Here is a 23,511-nt window from a genome sequence, read left to right as displayed (position 1 = left end):
TGCAAACATCAAAACCACCTAAGGATAAAAAGGATGAAACTTAACATCAGAGCCATCAATGACACCATGAAAATGGTCTTACTTCAGGAAACCCTCTTCAGCTTGAGGGCTGAAGTCTGTCTGTACTAACAGAAATGAAGAACTGTTTCAGACTCTATCCTTGAAATGTGCCAAGACCAATGATCACACATTGCATCAACATTAGGACTTGTTTGATGACAAGAACACAAAAACCCAGGAGCTCCAATACCACCGAAGAAAGGTATTCTGCATGTGGTTAAATGACATCATAAAACACATGAAGAATAATCATTACTAACATCTGAGACCTAAACTAAACTAAGTATATTCAAGGTGCTGCTGACAGCCACAGTATGTCGAGTTTCTTCCAGATTACAAAGTTCCTACAGAGACCATGTTAACAATCCTCCATCAAGATGTACCTACCTGGCTCCCTGTTAATAAAACCTCTGGATAAACTTTGGAAGTTATTGAACACCTTCTATACTACAGCAGTAATTCATTAGAACAATCTATCCTTTCTGCCCAACAAAGTTCACCAGTCATATCCACTTAATTTTTCCGAAATAACATCTAGTTTTGAAAGTCCCTAAAGACCTACTGTCTACCACATTACTTGGTAGCTTGGTACTCCATGTGTCTTTGGTTCTCTGTGTAAAGAAAAGCTTCCTAATGTTTGTGCAAAATTTACCTTTAACAAGTTTCCAACTGCTTCCCTGTGCTCTTGATGAAGTCATCTTAAAGTAACAGTCTTAGTCCACTGTACTACTTCCCTTCATAATTTTAAACACTTCAATCATGTCTCATCGTAATCTTCTTTTGTTTAAACTGAAAAGGCTCAGCACTTTTAATCTTTCCTCATAATTTATTCCCTGTAGCCTTGAATCAGCCTAGTTGCTCTTCTCTGAACTTTTTCCAGCGCTGCTATGTTCTTTTTGTAACCTGGAGACTTAAACTGTACATAGTACTCCAGATGAGGCTTCACCGGTGTGTTATATCATGCTATATAACCTAAAATTCTGTTATGCTTAATGACTTCTGAACACTGTTTCGCAGTTGATAGTGTCAAGTCCACTATGACTCCTAAATCCGTCTCATAAGGTGTACTTTCAAATCCAGCCGTAGGGGATACACAAACCAGTGTGTTTCTTCGTGCAGGTCCCAAGCCCAGATAAATGGGGAGGGTTATGAGAGGAAGGGCATCCGGTGTAAAATTTAGGCAAATCAATATGCAGACAACAATATAAATTTACATACCAGATCATTCGAGCCCCGCGTTAACAACGACCGCTACCAGTACTGTTAACCAACAGGGTGCTGGGCAAAATTGGGCTACTGTGTTGGCCGAAGAAGGAGAAGAAGGAGAAGAAGAGGGTGGAGATGTGTCTGGAGGCGGGAGGAGAGGAGGAAGGTAAAGAGAGTGGAACTGAGGGTAGGAACTTTGAATGTTGGCAGTATGACTGGTAAGGGGAGTGAGTTAGCAGATATGATGGAGAGAAGGAAGGTTGATATATTGTACGTGTAAGAGACTAAATGGAAGGGGAGTAAGGCCAGGTGGATCGGAGGTGGGTTCAAATTGTTCTATCATGGTGTGGATGGGAGAAGAAATGAGGTAGGGATTATTCTGAAAACAGTATGTCAAGAGTATTTTGGAGGTGAAAAGAGTGTCAGACAGTAATGATTATAAAGCTGGAAATTGGAGGTGTGATGATGAATGTTGTTAGTGCATATGCCCTGCATGTTGGGTGTGCAATGGATGAGAAAGAAGATTTTTGGAGTGAGTTGGATGAAGTGATGAACAGTGTACCCAAGGGACAGAAAGTGGTGATTGGAGCGGGTTTCAATGGACATGTTGGTGAAGGGAACAGTGGAGACGAGGAGGTGATGGGTAGGTATGGTGTCAAGGAGAGGAATGAAGAACGTCAGATGATAGTGGATTTTGCCAAAAGGATGGACATGGCTGTGGTGAATACGTATTTTAAGAAAAGTGAGGAACATAGGGTTACATACAAGAGTGGAGGAAGATGCACACAGGTAGATTACATCCTATGCAGAAGAGTCAATCTGAAGGAGATTGAAGACTGCAAAGTGGTGGCAGGGGAAAGTGTAGTTAAGCAGCACAGGATGGTGGTCTGTAGGGTGATGTTGAAGATCAAGAAGAGGAAGAGAGTGAGGGCAGAGCCAAGGATCAAATGGTGGAAGTTGAAAAAGGAAGACTGCAAGGTTGAGTTTAGGGAGGATGTGAGATAGGCACTGGGTGGCAGTGAAGAATTACCAGACAGTGGGGAAACTACAGCAGATGTAGTAAGGGTGACAGCAAGAAGGGTGCTTGGCGTGACATCTGGACAGAGGAAGGAGGAAAAGGAAACCTGGTGGTGGAATGGGGAAGTACAGGAGAGTTTACAGAGAAAAAGGATGGCAAAGAAGAAGTGGGATAGTCAGAAAGATGCAGAAAGTAAACAAGAGTTCAAAGAGATAAGGCGCAAGGTGAAGAAAGAGGTGGCGAAGGCTAAGGAAAAGGCGTTTGATGAATTGTATGGAAGGTTGGACACTAAGGAGGGAGAAAAGGACCTGTACCGATTGGCTACACAGCGGGACCGAGTTGGGAAAGATGTGCAGCAGGTTAGGGTGATAAAGGATAAAGATGGAAATGTACTCACAAGCGAGGAGGGTGTGTTGAGAGGCTGATAAATGAAGAGAACAAGAGAGAGAGAAAAGGTTGGATGATGTGGAGATAGTGAATCAGGAAGTGCAACGGATTAGCAAGGATGAAGTAAGGACAGCTATGAAGAGAATGAAGAATGGAAAGGCTGTTGGTCCAGATGACATACCTGTGGAAGCATGGAGGTGTTTAGGAGAGATGGCAGTGGAATTTTTAACCAGATTGTTTAATGGAATCTTGGAAAGTGAGAGGATGCCTGAGGAGTGGAGAAGAAGTGTACTGGTGCCGATTTTTAAGAATAAGGGGAATGTGCAGGACTGTAGTGACTACAGGGGGATAAAATTGATGAGCCACAGCATGAAATAATGGGAAAGAGTAGTGGAAGCTAGGTTAAGAAATGAGGTGATGATTAGTGAGCAGCAGTATGGTTTCATGCCAAGAAAGAGCACCACAGATGCGATGTTTGCTCTGAGGATGTTGATGGAGAAGTATAGAGAAGGCCAGAAGGAGTTACATTGCGTCTTTGTGGACCTGGAGGAAGAATATGACAGGGTGCCTTGAGAGGAGCTGTGGTATTGTATGAGGAAGTCGGGAGTGGCAGAGAAGTATGTAAGAGTTGTACAGGATATGTACGAGGGAAGTGTCAGTGGTGAGGTCTGTGGTAGGGGTGACAGATGCATTCAAGGTGGAGGTGGGATTACATCAGGGATCGACTCTGAGCCCTTTCTTATTTGCAATGGTGATGGACAGGTTGACAGACGATGCTGATGACATTATGATCTGTAGTGATAATAGGGAGCAGGTTGAGGAGACCCTGGAGAGGTGGAGCTATGCTCTTGAGAGGAGAGGAGAGGAATGAAGGTCAGTAGGAACAAGACAGAATACATGTGTGTAAATGAGAGGGAGGTCAGTGGAATGGTGAGGATGCAAGGAGTAGAGTTGGAGAAGGTGGATGAGTTTAAATACTTGGGATCAACAGTACAGAGTAATGGGGATTGTGGAAGAGAGGTGAAAAAGAGATTGTAGGCAGAATGGGTAGAGAAGAGTGTCAGGAGTAATTTGTGACAGACGGGCACCAGCAGGAGTTAAATGGAAGGTCTACTTGACGGTAGTGAGACCAGCTATGTTATATGGGTTGGAATATAACAATGACCAGAAAGCAGGAGACAGAGCTGGAGGTTGCAGAGTTAAAGATGCTAATATTTGCATTGGTTATGACGAGGATGGATAGGATTAGAAATAAGTACATTAGAGGGTCAACTCAAGTTGGATGGATGGAGGCAAAGTCAGAGAGGCGAGATTACCCCGATTTGGATGTGTGCAGCGGAGAGATGCTTAGTATATTGGGAGAAGGACGTTAAGGATAGAGATGCCAGAAAAAAGATAAGAGGAAGGCCTAAGAGAAGGTTTATGGATGTGGTTAGAGAGGACATGCAGGTGATGGGTGTGACAGAGCAAGATGCAGAGGACAGAAAGGTATGGAAGAAGATGATCCGCTGTGGCAACCCCTAACGGGAGCAGCCGAAAGATGAAGATAAGGTGTACTTTCGATTTTCAGACCTCCCACTGTGTATTCAAACCTAATATTTTTACTTCTTACGTGTAATACTTTAAATTTTACTTGTTTAATTGTTCACATTTTACATGTGAAGATCTCTGAAACATGTGAGTTTAGAACATCTGCTATTTCACTATCTGTATTTTTAATTCTTCTTTACTATTTCTGATGAAATTTACCTCCTCCTTGACTGTTCTTTTACTTCTAAGATACTGAAAAAAACTCTTTGGGGTCATCTTTCATCTTATCTGCTATATTCCTCTCTAACTGCCTTTTAGCCTCCCTAATATCCTTCTTAATTTTTGCCCTCCTGTTCTCATTTGACCTACAATTCACATTGGAGTTATTAGTCCTATAACCTTATACAGCTGTTTTTTCCTTTGCATCTTCTTTTTCAACCATTTATTAATCCACTGCATAGTTTTGTAAATTTCCTACTAATTCCAAATTTAGGTATGTACCTTTCCTACATTACTTGTATAACGTTTTTAAGCCTGTTCCACTCCTCGACTGTCTCTTCACTTAAAACCTTATCCTGGTTTATCCTCCTTAGACTTAGCTGCATCTTCTCAAAATTTGCCCTACCAAAGTTAAGCTTAACAGTTTTAGTCTAAGCATCTGCACTTTTCCCGAAACACTGAGTAATGTATTATATTATGGTCACTTGACCCTAGTGATTCAATCACCTCTACATCCTCAATTCTATCCTGATTATTACAAAATACTAAATCCAGACATTCTTCCTCCCACATTGATGCTTTAACTTGGTGTATTAAAAAACAGTCACTGATTACTTCTAAAACTTCCTGCTCTTGTGCTTCACTATTTGCAAGGTTATCCCAGTTAATATTTGGGTATTTAAAGTTAACCATGACTATAAAATCCCCCTGTAAACTTGCTTTGTTAATATTACCAAAAAGATGTACATTTCTGCATTAGGTGATCTACAACACTTCACAAATAAGGCCTGTTTTCCTAATGCTTTCCAGACTAAGCTGGATGTCCTCACTAAGATGATGTACATTGTCCAACTGAAGAGGACTTGTGTTTAAATTCTGTTTAGCATTAACACCAACTTTTTTTTCTGTCTATCCCTCCTAAAAATGTGCATCTCTCTATGTTTTACTCATTCCCATCTTTGTTATTTGGCCATGTTTTGTGATTGCTATAATATCATAATTATGCTCCACTACACACAATTCCAACTCGCTTGTTTTATTTTTCATACTTCTAGCATTTTCAAGCTATCATTAATGTGCTACTTATTTTACTTTTGCATTTAAACCTTGGGTTAGAATTTACATTACTATGCATTTTTATTTTTTCACTATTGTTTGTTCCATCATGTAGAGTTCTAAACCTGGCCTGCCTTAAACTCCCTGACCATATTCTAGTTTAAACAATCCTCGACTGACCTACTCCTACAGCTCCCTAACACATTGGTGCCCCTCCAGTTCAGATGTAACCCATTACAATGGAACTGATCTCATCTGTTCTAAAAGGAGCCCCAATACCCCATAAACCTTTACCCTTGTACCCTACACCAAGATTTGAGCCACACATTAAGCTTTTTAATCTCCTCAGTCTTACCTGGATTGCTGCATTGCACAGGCAGAACTTCGGAGACAACTACTTTGTCAGTTACCCAGCCTGGCACCTAATTCTTTCAATTTGAACTGCATAACTGACAGACTACCTTTATGTATGTCATTTGTTCCAAATTGGACAATGACAATTGGATCAAACCTAGCTCTGGCCAACACCATATCAACCCTTCCAGGGAGGTCTTCTACCTGTGCACCCTGAAGGCAACACACTGTGTGAGATACTCTCTGTCTCTGGAGCAATATCAACTCATATAAAAGACAACCATTCAGGAGGATGTGTAGCACCGCATTAGCTGTGCCAGGACCTCAAAATTAAGGGCATCTTGGAAAAACCCTTTAGCACAGTGAGTTTAAAAAGCTGGCAAACGGAACTAGTAAAACACATGATTGCTCACTAGGTTAAATGTATTTGCCCATGATTGTAGATAATAATAAATATTTTGCCTCATGCTTCCTTTGCTGATTGAATATTTGGTTTTTCCATTCAGTATTCTGAATATTCCCAGTGATGATTTAGGATTTTTTTTGGTTTTGACATTTTACTAATTACTTGACTTTCTTTCTACAAACTACTTCATTTACTCTAGAATGCTTCATCTCCTTATTATTAAAATACTGCTAATTTCCACCTTCTGGCAAAATACCACCAAGGGACTTTTAATGTTGCTTGTCACCGTCATTTTATATGTCTGAAATAATGATGTGACAAATCATGAAGCTGGGTACATATGACCAAAAATGGCCAATTAAGCCACAAACAAGAATTCCACAGAAGAAGTAAAACCTCACCAAAATGGTGTCCAAAATGTAATGCTAAAATATTTAAAAGAGAAAAATAAACAGCACAAAAACACATAATAATAAAAATACATGACAGTGTTTCAAGAAAAATGACCTCAAGAAATAAATCATGTTAAAGGTCTATAAGGCCACTGGCATTATCATTGTCTTTTATGTAGATAAATGTGGGCTTTTGTCACTAAAAAGGTCTTATCAGGTTTTAACACCAAATCTATTACAGTTTCCTCAAAGGTGATGAGTAATTAAGCCATTATTGTGCAAAACCATCTCCAATGGGTGGGTCACTGCTTCAGGATGCCTTCAATTCTGTCTCTCCAGACAAATTTTCTACACCCAACAGAGCTGAGATCAGAAAATTCACAATGTCCAAAGGAAGAAGTTCAAAGCCATGGTTAGAAGTGCGTCATTAGAGGGGAGCTCTTCTGTGACGACGCATGATTCATAAAGTGTCACTTAAATTTGAGGCTTGTCTCCTCTCTAATGAGGTGTACAGAAGTTGCAGTGATTACAAACTGTTGTCTGGGAAGCCTCCAGCTCCCACTGCATCATGTTCTTTGTCTCAATGATTGGGCCATCTAAGGTCACATATATCAAGTTTACATGTGTCTTTCTTGTTTTGATTGACCACCTAGCAAGACCTAACAGTAAAATGCCTAATCTAACAATATTTTTATATTTAAATACAATTATCAAGGTAAATCAGTTATAAAGAAGAAGTCACTAACATTGTTTACAATGTAATGGTATTGTAAATTTAAATTAAAGTAAGTTATGGGACAACAGTGGAGAGTAAACAAAACGGCCACTTAACAGCATAAAATGGAAAAAATAAAACATTGGGAGGTCCACAGTCCTTTGTAACGAGCAAAGACACAGTTTTTCTTACTTAAGCCAATGGCCTAACTTTTCCTTTCAGTGCATTCAATAATTTGATTCAGTGACTGTACACACTATATTGCTGTATATTAGTTGCAGGGATTTCTCTATCCTTGACAGTAGACTCCACTGTATAAATAATCTCAAAAATGACCCTGACATAATTTCAAGCTGTTTTAGAGACTCCTAGGTTGTGTCAGGTTTTACCACCAATTGAGTAGGTTAAAATGGTGACTTTTCCCATTATTTTTTAAAATTATTTTATGATTAAGAATTATCCATTATTTCCTAGTATCTAGGATAGTTAGAACCACATAATATTATGCAGTTTGTATGATACCATGGCAACCTATAATTTGCTATAGATCTTCATTAGTTGCTGTAATTTTGTAGACTTTCCAGAATTACTTTGACACTCTTTTGTCTTGCTGTTTATTAGATTTGATTCCTTTTCACTGTTACATTGTTTATTGTGCTTTTAGCACTTTTCATTAATTTTAAATCAATCATAGTCATGTGTAAGTTTCTTAGGAGATAGCTTATACAAGTAGACACTCAATCTTACAATATCTGCTTAGATGAATATAGAAAAACATTTCAGGTCCTGCAATAATGACATTGATTTAACTTATTTTTACAGGCAAGGATTAAGGCCTGTGTTGGATTTAAACACCACATGTTTTGTCTTTGTTTTTTTCCATGTAACTATTAAAATCTGGGTGATACCATGTTGTTTTTTGTCATCAATATATATTTTTATTTTTAATATTTCTCCTAAGTTTTGAAATATCTTTTATGCATCTTGTTATGGATTCTACTATATTCATTGAAGTAGTAGACCATCTAGCACCCAGATCAGTATATTGGTTCACTGCATTTCATTAAAAATTTTAGTTTCATCATAGCTCCTACCATTTACTAAAAAGTCAAAAATAGTTTAGTAGGACTCTGCAGATCCAAGAAGTTTTTTTATTGTTTAAAGAGAATGCTCATGTACAACTATAGTCCACTTTCACTTAGGGGTAGATGTGTCAGATTTTATCATTGGCCAGTTTTGTGCCAGAATGATAATATGGACAATTAACAACTACTATTAATAATACAAAATCTTAAGAAGTCGTGAAACTGGCTGGTATGTGTGCATATTTTTTTAACATAATTATACAGCACAACCACAAATAGATTAATGAGAGAAATCTGGTGAGAGAAAAAAAAAGGAAATTCTAGAAAGAATAAGGGATGTTAGGATAAAAATGAGACCTTTAATTTGGGCTTTAGTTTAAGGCAGGGATCAGTAACTTTTATTATCAAAAGAGCCATATTTGCCCTCTCTCCTAACACATAAAATTAATCTGGATCTGTAAAACCTATTTGACCCTTAAAATAAAAATAACACGGTTTATAGAATTTTATATGTAGTTATACTCTATATATAAAACTATTGTTTGTAGTGCAGTTATGAAATTATAGAAATGACAATACAGAAATCTCTTGACATTTTATTATAAAAGACAAAAGACATCAAACATTCAACTCTTATGAAGAGTAAAAAATGCAGGCCTTCTTTGAAATAAATTAAACATAGAGCTATGCAGGTCTGTTTGAGTCCTTCCCACATTTGAGGAAAATGAATAAAATAAGAAGTAGCCTGCTTTGAAATAAATAAAACATATAGGTGAAGCCTAATAAAAAGAATAAACATAACAAGAGTCCAGATTGTAGGCTATATAATTATGACTTAAGACCATTTCCGTGTGATGCCATCCTTTTCTGTTTTTTTTTCCTCAGCCACATACAGCAATTAACCATTCCATCTGAACACAAAATACAACCACATCAGCTCAGGGTCTAAAATAAATATGTTTTTGCAAAACAATAGCCAAATAAATTATAGCGTTCTCACCTGTTTAATGTGGTTTCTGCTGCTGAAGTTCACTACAGAGCTTCTCTATATCAGGGCTGTAAGATGTGACTCTGATCTTCACACAGGACTGCAGACTGTCATCTGTTTGGCAGGAGCAATATTTGGATTTTATGTAGTTCATGCTTGAGAAAACCAGCTTGCATAAGTATGTTGATCCAAATATGGAGAAGACTCCAAATGCATACTTTTCATGTTTAAATACGTGTTAGGAATGGAACGCTGTGTTTCAAACAGAAGTTTGTTGGGTTTGGGGAGGTTTTCAGTATCTCTCCATCTGTGCTCTTGAGTGAGAGTAGACATCTGATAGGTTACATCTTCGAAATCATCTGACAGGCTTTTGAACTTAGACACCCAAACATGTTTATTAGCTATGTCAGCCACATCAATTTCAAGATCAGGTTGACTTACTCTGGGGAATGTGGACAAGTTCCGTAGGGATGGGTCGATGTCCAGGGGCATGACAGGAACGGATAATGTGTTTTTTCGTTCCTGAACTCGCTGAATCTTTTTTCAAGTGTAGTTTGCATTGTATTGATTGCACGCTGTAAGTTAGAGAGCGTAGCTCTCTGTACATGTGTGGCAAACACTTATCTTCTGCTCAGACGGCAAAACATCTTCCAGCATCTGCAGGGCCATCCTTCCCTTTCCGCTGGAAAGTTTTGTTCAGCGTGTTTAGGTGACTTGTCATATCCACAATGAAGTGAAACTTTTCCAGCCAATTTGAATCTTCTAGTTCACTTTCTAAAAAAGTTTTCACTTGTTCCAGACAGGCAGAAAATCATTTCAGCACCTCTCCCCTGGACAGCCACTGGACTTTGTTGTGCAGCAACAGATCCGAATATGTGCCATGCCATTGACTTCTTCTAACACTGAACAGAATTGTTGGTGGTTTAATCTGTTTGCCATTATTTTGTTCACTGTCTGAATAACAAGACTCATCACCTCAGAACATTCCATGGAAAATACTTGAGTGCATGGTGCTTCAGGGTGCAAAATGCAGTGAAATGTCAGCAACATTGGAGAGGACGCTGGCGCATGCATGTTGTTGCCGCTCCTCCCTGTTATCAACAATTTTCGTTACAATTTGCTTTAAACTTTTTGCAATTGTTCACTTTTTTATTGTATGTATAGTTCATGGATGCAATTGACTCGAACTGTGTTGATTTGGATTTACTTTTATGGACTTTACCTTGACTGGGTTTGCAGCCTTGGAGACAACCGTATCTTTCTGTGGCATAATGGATGAGCCCTATTGACATTTCTTTGCACCGTGACGATCTATGAGCCGGGGATGATCTCTCTTTTTAAACTCTGTCTTCTTGATTATAATTTATACACTGGATTGCTCTCGATTCCTGCTATACGTGCTTAATGGCTAGGAAATGATCTGAGGTTTACACTCAGCTGGATGCGGCTCTGGGTGATCCCACCTGTAATACCCAGCGTTATATGTATGTGGCTGTATGTTGGAACCTCCAAATTGTGGTATCTTCATATGCATTTTGTAACATCTCCTACTATGCTTTTTCTGCTGCTTGCCACTCATCTGCGCCACCCATCCTCCCGTATCACCTTCTCCGCTGTGCTGTGCTGCTTCTCTGCTACTGTCAGATAAGTATTGCTCTCTAGTTGCTGGACCTGATCTGCACATCTGGATTATCTGTCGGCAACACTTATAGCAGTGATTTGGGACTCTCTGACCATAAAGCACTGCTTTTAACTGTCTCATTACCTCTCCCTCCTCTTACTTGTAAACGACAAATTTCTTTCCGAAACCTTAAAAATATCTGTCCCTCTGTTCTTGCTGGATCCATTTCTGATCTTTTTCTGTCTTCACCTATTCCATCAACACTAGATAGTCTTGTTGACCACTATAACTCAGCCCTTCATTCAGCACTCAATAAAACAGCTCCTTTAAAACATAAGGAGGTTTCCTTTAAGCATTCAGCTCCATGGTATAATTCAGAGCTACGATCTATGAAAGCAACTGGCCGATGCCTTGACAGAATGTTGCGTAAGACTGGCCTCACTTTTCATATCCAGGCTTTCTCTGACCATCAAAGGGCTTACGGGGATGCACTAACTGCAGCCAAGAACACACATTATGGCAGAATAATAGAAAGTGGCCATGAAAACCCAAGGGTTTTGTTCTCTGTAGTTAATAAATTACTTCAACCTGCATCTGGCCCAATTTCCTCCTCTACTGAAGTCCGCAATAAAATTAAAGATCTAAATAATTCAACTAACATAAATCCATCATCCATTTATATCCTTCACTGTCTTCCCACTCCATCCAGCTCCTTTTTTAAATTTTCACCAGTCACACCGGCATTTGTTAATGACCTGCTTTGTAAAGTGAGGCCAACTTCTTGTGTACTGGACCCCATCCCCACCACACTTCTTAAATCCCTCCTTAATGCCATAATCCTGATTGTTATGACAATAATCAAAACATCCCTCAACACTGGGTTTATGCTAGCCACTTTTAAAATCTCTTCTGTAACCCCCATGTTAAAAAAAGTGTGGTCTTGATGGTGATGATCTTAACAATTTTCGGCCTATTTCCCACTTACCTATTCTGTCAAAAGTTCTTGAGTGTGTTGTAGCCTCCCAGCTCACCAAGTACTTACAGTAACCTGTAATAATTTGATGGAACCCTTTCAGTCTGGTTTCAGGATGTAGCATAGCTGTGAATCTGCTCTTCTTTGGGTAACCAATGATTTGCTTATGGCAGCAGACTCTGGACAAACCAGCATATTAATTCTGTTAGACCTCAGTGCAGCATTTGACACTGTCAGACATGACATTCTACTGTCCGGAATGCAGAACATGCTGGGTATCTCTGGCACTGCCTCCAGTGATTCAAGTCCTATCTGACTGATAGGCAAGAGTTTGTTAGTCTTGCCAACAGCAGATCCAGCTCGGCGCCAGTCACACAAGGAGTTCCTCAGGGCTCTGTCCTCAGCCAACTTCTCTTAATAATTTATATGCTTCCCCTTGGCCATATTATTCGTAGCTATGGACTGGGTTATCATTTTTATGCAGGTGACACTCAACTCTATTTCAATGTCAAAAGTGCAACTTCATCAGAGTTTTCTCAGCTCACAACTTGCCTCAGTGAAATTAAATCCTGGATGGAGCAGAACTCTTTAAAATTAAATTGCAACAAAACTGAACTCCTGCAAATTGGCCCTAAAGCGCTACTTAAGAAAATGAGCTCCTTTTCAGTCACTCTTGACGGTGTTCTCATCAGACCTTCTTCTGATGCAAGGAACCTTGGTGTCATTTTTTGATTCCTCCCTTTCTTATTCCGCCAACATAAACCACATTAACCCTTTAACCGCCAACGCCCTAAATATTCCCCAAGCCAGGCGAAATCTGAACAATTTTTGTTTTTTTACTTTTTTACATTTTTTTTACATTTTTTACATTTATTCAAGCAGTATTGACCACTAAATGTTGTGCAAGTTGCCAGTGTATACACGAAATCTATAAATGTAACCTGAATTCTCAGCTAAGCAAAACATCTTGATACCAAACCGTGCCCTTTTCAATGGTAGATACTGTCGAAACTGTAAGCGGCCCTTCCACGACAATAAACTTTCATCAACTGCAACTGACGGTCCTGGCATGTAGGGCAACTGAAATGCTTCAAATAAATGATCAATCAAAGGACGTAGCTTGAACAAGTGGTCGCGGTTTGGATCTTTCTTATCTGGCTCGTTTCTGTTGTCATTCAAATGAAAGAATTTCAGCAGCAAAGAGAATCGGTTACGTGTCATGACAGCTGCAAAAATAGGTGTTGCATACATAGGATCTGTAGACCAGTACATCTCAATATCTGGTTTTCTGATTATTCCCATCAACATCAAAATCCCAATGAATTTTTTCATTTCGTTTTCATCAGTGTCAAACCAAGCACGAACACGGGAATGTGGAGGTAAATTAGGATTTTTCTCAATAAACTGTGCTGCATACAGATTTGTCTGATGAACAAAATGTCTAATCAAATCAGGTGACACAAACAGCTCATAAAACTGCTCAGCAGTGTAATTGTTTACATCAACAATAAAGCCACACGTTCCCTCAAACGAATGCAGAAAAGGTAGTTCACCACGGGCAGCAGCCCAGCTGAGATGCTGGGGATACACCCACTCAGCGCCGTCATCTGATGCGTCTTCATTCACAATATCGTGCAGCGCACGTTGCTGCTCATCACTGTCACTAAAATCTTCTTCAGAACTGCTACAGTCATGATCAGAACTGTCCAAAATCGCCTGCAAAGCCTCACTTGAAGTCAGTTTACGTTTCGCCATATTCACAGCTGTTACATGCGAATCACGTCACATGACCGGCCAAAACAACCACAGACTTGTCGAAATACAACGTAGTAATAATACCCACGCCAAACCGTCAGTTATACTACTTGCCAGGCATTCATATAACCACAGGCAAATGTGCCGGATAATTCCGGCAGTATGGCGTTAGCATTAAAACAGCGGTGCCGGATATATCCGGCAGAGGGCGGTGAAGGGGTTAAGAAACTTTCCTATTTTCATCTACGTAACATATCCCGTGTTCGCTCATCCCTCTCCTTTTCTAATGCTGAGAAACTTGTCCATGCTTTCATCACATCCCACATCGATTATTGTAACTTGCTGCTGGCAGGTGCCCCTTCTAATCTTATATCACAACTCCAATTGATTCAAAACTCTGCTGCAAGAGTCCTTACACGAACCAGCAACAGTGAGCACATCACACCCATCCCGCTTCACCTTCACTGGCTCCCTGTGTCTTACAGGATTGAATATAAAATTCTATTAATAACCTACAAAGCTTTAAATGGCCTTGCACCGGACTACATCAGTGACCTTCTCTATCACTATGCTCCTGTTCACATACTAAGGTCCTCTGATTCTGGTAATCTTGTTGTGCCTGACACTAACCTGCACTCTGTGGGTGACAGGGCCTTCAGCTCCATAGCACCCAGGCTTTGGAATGACATCCCGAAATTAATTAGATCAGCTGACTCCATTCATTCTTGTAAAAAAACAACTTAAAATTCATCTATTTAGGAAGGCTTTTAACTTAACTTAACATTCTGCCCTTTCTTTCAGTTTACCTCTCTGTCCAGGAACTCAGGATAATTTGTGTGTCTGTTATATCACAAATTAGGTTATTTGTTAGGTTTTTCTTTTAGTATTGAATTTAGTATTTTACTCTGGTTTATTGTCCTTTATTCTATTTAATGCTTTGTTATCTGTTTCATTGTTCTATTTAGGAAAACATTTGTATCTAATGTTACATATACCCTGCTGTTTTTTTTTCTAAGACTCTGTGAAGTGCCTTGAGCATGGGAAAGGCGCTATATAAATAAAATGTACTATTATTATTTATTATTAACAACTTCATAAATTTCCTCCCTCCGTGTTTAGCCTTTTAGCATTATCAACTCAATGATTTCTTCCTGTGGACCATCCGAGTTCACATATCTGCATAACAGTGCTATCTGCTCAATATTGTTTACATCCCTCGACTCATCACAGGTGATTGAATATGCTGGAGTTGAGTTGATGTCCTTAGTTTGCTGAGTAGTAATGTTTCTTGACATTTTAATAGCCCTATCCTTGACGACCTTTGCAGAAAGAGTCATATCTCTAATTTTCTGAACAATTTCATGTTTGGTTTTGAACTCTGAGAACAGATGCTCTGATATTTTAATGACCGATTCTTTTATGTATTCTCCATCTGTAAATGGCTTCCCATACCTTACTGTCTCTTGAGCTGCCACAAAACTAGGGGCAGTAGTTGAATTTGGAGACTTGATCCACTTCTTGAAAGCACATCTGCTCTGCTCAGCTTGCCGTAGCAATTCAACAATTGCTCTTTTTTGCTCATCTCCAGCTTGGTATTTTTCAGCAAATGAATATCTTTCAACATTAGATTTTTTGTTGTTTGCTAATTTGTCACTACATACCAAGCATACAGGTAAGCCAGCATTGTTGGCAGTGAAAACAAACAAATATCTCCATACACAATTAAACACTCCATTTTCCTCTGACACCTTTCTTTTCCTGGATTTATCCATGATAGCTTACCGAAGGTCAGAACTGCATATTAGCCACCTGAGGGGAAAAGTGCCTAGAAGTGTGCCAACACAGGATGTGATGCATATTTTAATGAACAAAATATTAAAACATTTTTTTTTTTCAAAGAAATTAAGAAGTGTTCCCTATGAAAAGATTAACCACTGTGTAACAAAAATGAATAAGCATAAAACAAAAATAACCATTATTCATAAATCATATAATATATTTGTTCAAAGCTACAGAAAGCCATTGCAGAGGGGCTGAATAGCTGCTGGCTGCTGGCTGCCGATCCCTTGTTGAGTGAACATGGAATTTGGCTTGGTTTTGTTAAGGCAGTTTGGCTCTGCTCCTGTTTTTATTTAAAAAGTTTGATTAGAGGCTAGACTCCTCTCACTCTAGAATGTTAATATCAGTTTTGTGACCCCTAATTATCCATACTTTATTTAACACCCTTAATTCAGCTTAGAGTCATAGGGTATGGAGTCTAAACTAGCAACATTGGTCACAAGGAAGAAGCAAACCCTTTGCAAAGTATCAGTCATGAGGCATACTCACGTACACAACCTGTAGAAACTAGGGAAAAACTAGAGAACATGACCCACACAGTCACAGGAAGAATAAGTACTAAACAGTGCAAAGAAAACTTATTTTTATTTTCGTTCACCCTTGGCAGCATCCATTATTTTATTCTATTTTTTCTTTCTCTTAAACATTTGCTTGCTTGATTTGACAATTTTTAAAAGATTCTTTTCAAAGATTATGTTTTATGCATTCCCCAGTGGTCTCTTCTACAGTCTAAACAATGGTGCCAGCAACATTCACAGCTTATATCCTGCTGAGTCTGCTCTGTCTCTTTGAATGGCTATCTGCTTAGGAATTAGTTAACCAAAGATACACAAAAGGGTGTAAAAGTTCCTGAGTGGAGAAATATGACACCATTCACTGCTAGTAGAAATATTGCCTCATTCCTTTCTAACTGAAATAATAAAGATGTTTTAGACTAGGCATCATTCTTCAGACACAATTGAGGATTATTCTGGCTTCTTTAGACAATTTTCTAGCTTCCAGGTTACTACGCCTAATACACCTAACCTAACAATGAAAAACACTACAGTATATAATAACTAGTCAACAGCGTTCGCATCTAAAAATCAGTTTTGCAGAGGTGCACAATAAAATCTCTTTTTTCAGGCTGATTTCAGATAAATCTGACTTGTTTCTCCCTGAGGAATGCTCTTCAAGTTCCTGAATCGCCTTTGAGAGGATGCTTCCACAGGGCGTGGGTAAATATCTACAGGGCAGGCAAGAAGTTTGGGAAAACACACAAACTGACAGAGTATACATCCTGTAGAGGTCAGCAGCAGCAGCATCAACAGCAATATTTCCAGCATTTTGTTGCAAAATTAAACAAATTAGGAAAATTATTTTATTATGAAAATAACTAAAGGAAAATAATTGAACAGCTGGCTTCAATTAGAGGTCCCGGTTCTCATGCTTTATCATTGTAGGGGTTAGAAGAAATATTATGCAATATTAGATACAATATGTTAACTTTGTTCTAATTTTTATTAATTTTAATTTTTAAACTTTTCCTATGGAAAATGGTGGTAAATGCTGCTGCCTTTTGGTGTAGGAGGCCGATTTTAAATGTTGGTCAGGCTGTTATATGTGTGGGTTTTTCTCTGGGCTATCCAGATTTCTTCCCACAAGATGTGCCTGTTAGAATAACTGGTAATTTTTAACTTGATCTAACATAAATCAGTGTGGAGAGGCCTGTGAATATGCCTGCTATGAATTAGTGCCCTGTCTTACCTTGTATCTAGTATTTCCAGTGAATCTTAAAACTGAATTAACTGGGTACACCAAACAGAATGATGGATCATTGGACAGGTGAAATGTAGTCTGAGTAAAATATTTGTGCTTAAATGTATTTTTCACATTATTGTTGTCACTTTTAATGAAGGCTTCTCTTGAAAAAAAAATCCATTACTCCAGGGAGCTGTAAAATCATTTATAGGATCTATAAAACTGAGTTGAGTTGAAACTCAGTTTAAAAAAAATCTGCCTAGGAAATGAAAGGAACTTTTCATTTTAGAAGTCAGCAATAAAGCAGAAATCTATAAGTTTACATTGTTACATTTTTAGCATGGTCTTTAACTATAATAAAATGATGGCATTTTGATATGAGTTAGCTATATGGCTAACATTAAGGTTAAGGTAAGATGTGTATTTGTTCAGTGGTCCTATTTTTGAAGTTAATGGCCTATACAAAATAATCATCTTTGTTCTGTGTCAGTCATCAGCTTCCTACTCTGGACCAGATATGGTATTTTTTCATAGGTAGCAGAGTACAGTGTTGTTGATTGGATAAAAGTGAATATAGAAAAATAATGTATGTATTTTTGTGATATCTCTCCAAGAAAGAGCTGGGGTGATTGTGAAATGATATCAGTTGAGGCATTTGAAATAACTGTAATTGTATTTTATCTTTTCCTATATGAAATATTTAGCGCATAAATATATATTTTTATGAGATGTGGTATTCGTTTTGTGTGTACTTTAGTTCTAAATGTATATAATTGTTCATAAAAAGTAAAAGTATTTCCCTTGAAATGCCAGTTGGCTTATTGTGCTGTTTCCCTTTGCAAATATGCTGATGCTCTTTAAAAGGCAATATTTTCAGCAGATACCAAAGTAAGGATATTTCTTCTAGAACAAAATTTTTACTGGGGCATTTTCATTTAAATATTGCCTAAAATCAATATCACTGTTGCCTAGTTTTTAAAATAGTTGTTTTCAGGTGGCAATAAATTGAAAAAAGAAGTGCAGACATTGCTTTTTTCCCAGCCATTGCACTTCATTCATTGAAAGGATCCTTGCAGTGTTTGACTTTTCTGTGAATGAGATTTGAAACCCTGGAGTAAACTTTGGTGCATTTTTGTCTTTCTACTGCCTCAGTATGAAAATTGTTTAAAAACCTCTTGTTCTTTTAACCATCATCCAACCATATTTCAAGACCTTTTCCCAATTGTAAATAAAAGAAACAAGACAAAATAAACACTTGAGGCACCTCCAGGAGGAGCCCTGTCTAATTAGATGTAAAGAAACAAAGTTTACAAAAAGCTGTCTGACCACAATTTGTCTTTGCAAACACTAGTCTGTCAATTGATGTGTAGTGGTGGTGCTCTGTCTAAAGTCTCCTAGGCGGAAGTGGTGGATCCAAGTCCCTGGAGCCAGAAATGTCATGATGGCTCCTCATGCAGACAGTCTTCAGGTATGAGGATAAAAGGAAGGAAGGAAGGAAGGAAGGAAGGAAGGAAGGAAGGAAGGAAGGAAGGAAGGAAGGAAGGAAGGAAGGAAGGAAGGAAGGAAGGGGAAGTAAGTGACAGCACCAACACATGGTTTAGGGTGGAATTTCTTACAGAAGAGCCCTGAAATCATCTCCCAAGCAGACGAGTGTGACACAATACACAGCTAACCCTGGACTCTAAATGACCTCATGTCCAAGCTAAATACATTAGTAGTTCTCAGAAGTTTACATAGCTGTGCTTTTCACTGACATATGGAACAGACTGCTACAATTTTCTGGAGTTTACTAATGGGCCTGTCTTTCTTTGTCACAATGTAGCCTGTGACCTTCCTATAGATAAGTTGTGTATTGCTGCCAAGTTTGCTTTGGCTGTAATCAGAGGAATGGGAATACTTAAGTGATAAGTAGCTTTAAACCCATTTCAAACTTGCCTTTTCTCTGTAATGTGCTGGCAAAAGTAGTTACAAAGCCGTTCTTATCTTATCGTACTAGAAGTAAATTTTTTGTAAAATTCCATAGTACTGAAACAATACTGCTTAAAGTGGCTTTGACCGGCTCATAAATATAGGCACTGTAGAATTCTCTGATCTGGGAGGCAACATTAACTGTGACTGCACTGTTAAATTAATTAATATCATCTTCCTAACTTGGAGGACATCACTGACAGTCAATGAGTTTACATGCAGACACAAAATCGGGATAAAGTTAGTAACCTGCTTAAGGAAGAAATCTGGTTTCTTAAAATGACCCCATTTACATGCACAAGTCCACCTTTGCAGTTCGATGTCATAAAAATGGACAAAAAAAAAAAACCATCAACAGCCACCATGTCTCTGAAAACAAACCTGAAGCATGTGTCTCCAGAGACTGTGCTGCTGAACTTTGCAGTGTTCATTCAGCTCATCAACATAAAATTTGCAATTTCTAAAATATCGATACAGATAGTTTTAGCCAGGAAAAGGAATAATGCTGTCACTCAAGAATTTACCTCGGGAAATTAGTATATGTGGTGTTTTTTACTGTTTTCTATCCATGGCTGCTGGATGTTTGTTCTGCTTTTTTTGTTTTTACAAAAATGTTATTAATAGTTTACATAATTAATGAGCTTTGGAATTAAATGTTAAAAACTAATCAGACATTTTGCAGTATGTTTTCACATTCCTACAAGTAAATTCAATTGACATTGTAATCAATACCTTCTATTTTGATTTATATTTATTACATAAAGTATCCCTGTGTTAATGATTTGCTCTTTCTAGTCAAAGATGAATACATCCTTCTAGTTTTTCCTTGTGACACATGCTTAGTATAATTCTGTGTCTTTGCATTTCCTGTACTACTGTATATGTAACTTATGTTCTCTCCTGTGTGTAAATATTTCTCTTTCATTAATCATTTATATGAATTCCCTTTAATATTCTGTGTTATCTTATTGTTTACTTGTGTTTCTGAATAGATGAGTAGTAATTTTCTCAAACTAAATAAATAAAGAGAAAACAGAAATTTTAGTGACTGGCAAAAATGGATATAATGAGGGTATTAGAAATAAACTTGATTCATTAGGCTTAAAAGTCAAGATGGAGTTAAAGAATTTAGGGGTAACTATTGACTCTGACCTGAATTTTAAATCACATATTAATCAGATTACTAGGACAGCATTTTTTCACTTAAGAAATACAGTAAAGTTAAATCTCTTATAATTTGCAAGATGCTGAGAAATTAGTTCACATTTTTGTTTTTAGTTGACTGGATTACTGTAACGCACTCCTCTCAAGACATCAATCGATTGCAACTAGTGCAGAATGCAGCTGCTAGAATCTTAACTCGGAAAAGAAAATCCGAGCACATCTCTCCAGTTTTAATGTCACTACACTGGTTATCTGTGCCATTTAGAATTGACTTTAAAATTCTGCTTATGGTTTACAAAGCCTTAAATAATCTCGCTCCATCCTATACTTCGGAATGCCTCTCACCTTACACTCCAGATCATAACCTTAGATCTTCAAATGAGTGTCTGCTTAGAATTCCAAGAGCTAAACTTAAAAGAAGTGGTGAGGCAGCCTTCTGCTTTTATGCACCTAAAATCTGGAACAGCTTACTGATAGAAATTTGCCAGGCTAATACAGTGGAGCACTTTAAAAAACTGCTAAATACTCATTATTTTAGCATGGCTTTCTCATAGCTTTATTTTAGTTTAACCCTTATATTTTGTATATGCATTTAATTACCTTTTTTTATTTGTGGCTCCAAACTCCATACTAACTCCTACTTTCTCTGCTATTCTTTTTCCGATTTGCTGTGGTGGTGATCTGCGCCACCACCGCCCGATCAAAGCACCTTGCAATCCCTACATTGATGGATTAAATCAGACGTCCACATGACCATCATCATCAAATTCTTCCTTGTGAAGCCTGAAAACCATGAGGACTGATTAATATAATTTATGTTAGGTAGAAGGCCTAGAGGGGTCTGGGCGGCCTCATGGCCTGGAACCCCTGCAGATTTTGTTTTTTTTTTCTCCAGCCATTTGGAGGTTTTTTTTTGTTTTTTCTGTCCTCCCTGGCCATCAGACCTTACATTTATTTTATGTTAATTAGTATTACCTAATTTTCTTCTTATATTTTGTCTTTTTTTTCTCTTTCTTCATCTTGTAAAGCACTTTGAGCTACATCACTTGTATGAAAATGTGCTATATAAATAAATATTGTTGTTGTTATTGTTGTTGTAAAAGTGCCAGCGAAAAAGTAATGGTTAATAAAAATTGTTTGTTCAGTATTCCCAAAACAAAGTTATGAGGAGCCCCTCGGTCGTTCCCTAAAATTATTTCCAAAAGGGAAACTGGATGCTCTGTTTCATTTGCGAAACATGAATACATCTAGAATATTAGTGGTCTGTTTTACATACTACAACAACCTTCTGGTCTTGTTTTTGGAACATCTTGTCCAAAAACCTACACATGTGTATGGGCACACCCTAGAGCTTATTATCACACATTGCATTTAGCCTACTGTATTGGGTACTCAGCTTCCAATATCAAACCTCTTTTTGTTGATTTTTGACATTACTATGACCTCTGAATGTATATCTCAGAAAACAGAAATAATAAGGAGGCTGAGAAATGATTCAGCTGCAGTCACAGAATTCTCAGAATATATTAAGTGAAAGTGTGGGAAACCGGTTGATTCTTCTGTAAATGAACTTTTATGTGATTTTAATATGGCAGCACAAAATGTGCTGGATGTAGTGGCCATTGAACAGGTTAAAACAGCTAAGCAAAGACACACTTACCATGGAGATCTACAGACATTTGCCAGTTAAAGAGTATAGAAAAGAAAAAAAAAACTTGTTGACAGGAACATTTTGCTTATGCGAAGAGCAACGTGTCCACCAGTATATTTAGTTACCATTTCAAGCAAACAAACTAGTCGTATTTTCCACTCTGGTCTGTTTCTAGACCACATTGTGTTATATTAATATTTGGTTTTAAACTAGTAAGTGACATTATACTTTGGAATAAATGATAAACATCTGTATTATAAAATGTGTGGTCTACATTGGGAAAACGTCTGGATTCCTAAAACATTTTAGTACAAAATTATTCTCCTGTCTATTGCAATCACGTAACTGGAAATAATTTCCCTTTTACAGGGCATCAACCTCAGTGGTGGTCAGAGACAGAGGATCTGTGTGGCACGAGCCTTGTATCAGAATACCAATATTGTGTTTTTGGTAAGATACACTGACATTCTTATTAACAATGCTGATCTAATTAACTGTAAATGCTTAATATGTATCACTATTATCTCTGCTTCCACAGTTGCTGTGGCTTACTGGTATCTACTGTATGTTTACATTTATATTTACATTCATTTGCTTAGCAGACACTTTTACCCAAAGTGACTTACATAAGAAGTCAATATTATTGAATAACATCTGTTTGGGAGTTTGGGAACAAGTGTTACAGGACAAGGGTATGCAATTTATTATTAAAAGTGAAAGCTAAGAACAACATATAGTTACAATTCCCAGATTTACAAAACCTAGCATTTATCAGTTAGATAGAAATTCACAAAACAAGCGAGTCTTCAAGTGCTTTTTAAACACACTGAGGGAGTCAGAGTTTTAAATGTAGGTGGGGAGTTTATTCCACCAGCCAGGAGCTACAAGTGGAAACAATATATTTTTTTTGTTTTTTTGTTCCTTATTTTGCCTTATACAATTTCTTGTATCAGGAATTTGTTAGTTTTCGCATACCCCTTGGGGTCAGAGCGCAGGGTCAGCCATTGTACAGCTCCCCTGGAGCAATTGAAGGTTAAGGGCCTTGCTCAAGGACCCAGCAGAGTAGGATCTCTTTTGGCAGTGACGAGGATGGACTGAGATTGGTACCACGCAGGGATGTCATCCTCAAATGCCATTCATCAGTGGATCTGAGTGGTCGAGAAGGAGCATTGGATCTCACAAGTGTCTCCATATATATAGGTGCAGACCCACTGACTACTCTTTAGGCAAGTATCAAGGATTTGAACTTAATATGTGCCACTACAGGGACCCAGTGTAGTAATAAGAAGAGAGAAGTGACAAGTACACACCACAGCTGGTTGAACACCAGATGTGCTGCTAGATTGTGAATCATCTGCAGTAGCGTGGTGATACATGCTGGTCC

At 38.1% G+C, this 23,511-nt stretch overlaps 1 protein-coding gene across 7 annotated transcripts in view; it reads left to right on the top strand.

Annotated features, from left to right (window-relative positions):
- The window catches only part of abcc9 (ATP-binding cassette, sub-family C (CFTR/MRP), member 9), a 254,037-nt gene that overhangs the window by 149,006 nt on the left and 81,520 nt on the right, over nucleotides 1-23,511 (top strand). For all 7 annotated transcript variants that reach the window (XM_051923339.1, XM_051923323.1, XM_051923326.1 and 4 more), the window contains one exon: nucleotides 22,497-22,577. In XM_051923339.1, the coding sequence (XP_051779299.1) occupies nucleotides 22,497-22,577 (81 nt within the window). The remainder of the gene's footprint in view (nucleotides 1-22,496; nucleotides 22,578-23,511) is intronic.

This window comes from Erpetoichthys calabaricus, chromosome 1 (genome assembly GCF_900747795.2).
Source record: "Erpetoichthys calabaricus chromosome 1, fErpCal1.3, whole genome shotgun sequence".
NCBI classification, from domain to species: Eukaryota; Metazoa; Chordata; class Cladistia; order Polypteriformes; family Polypteridae; genus Erpetoichthys; species Erpetoichthys calabaricus.
Note: the sequence above shows the minus strand (reverse complement) of the source record. Positions and strands in the feature narration are given on the sequence as shown.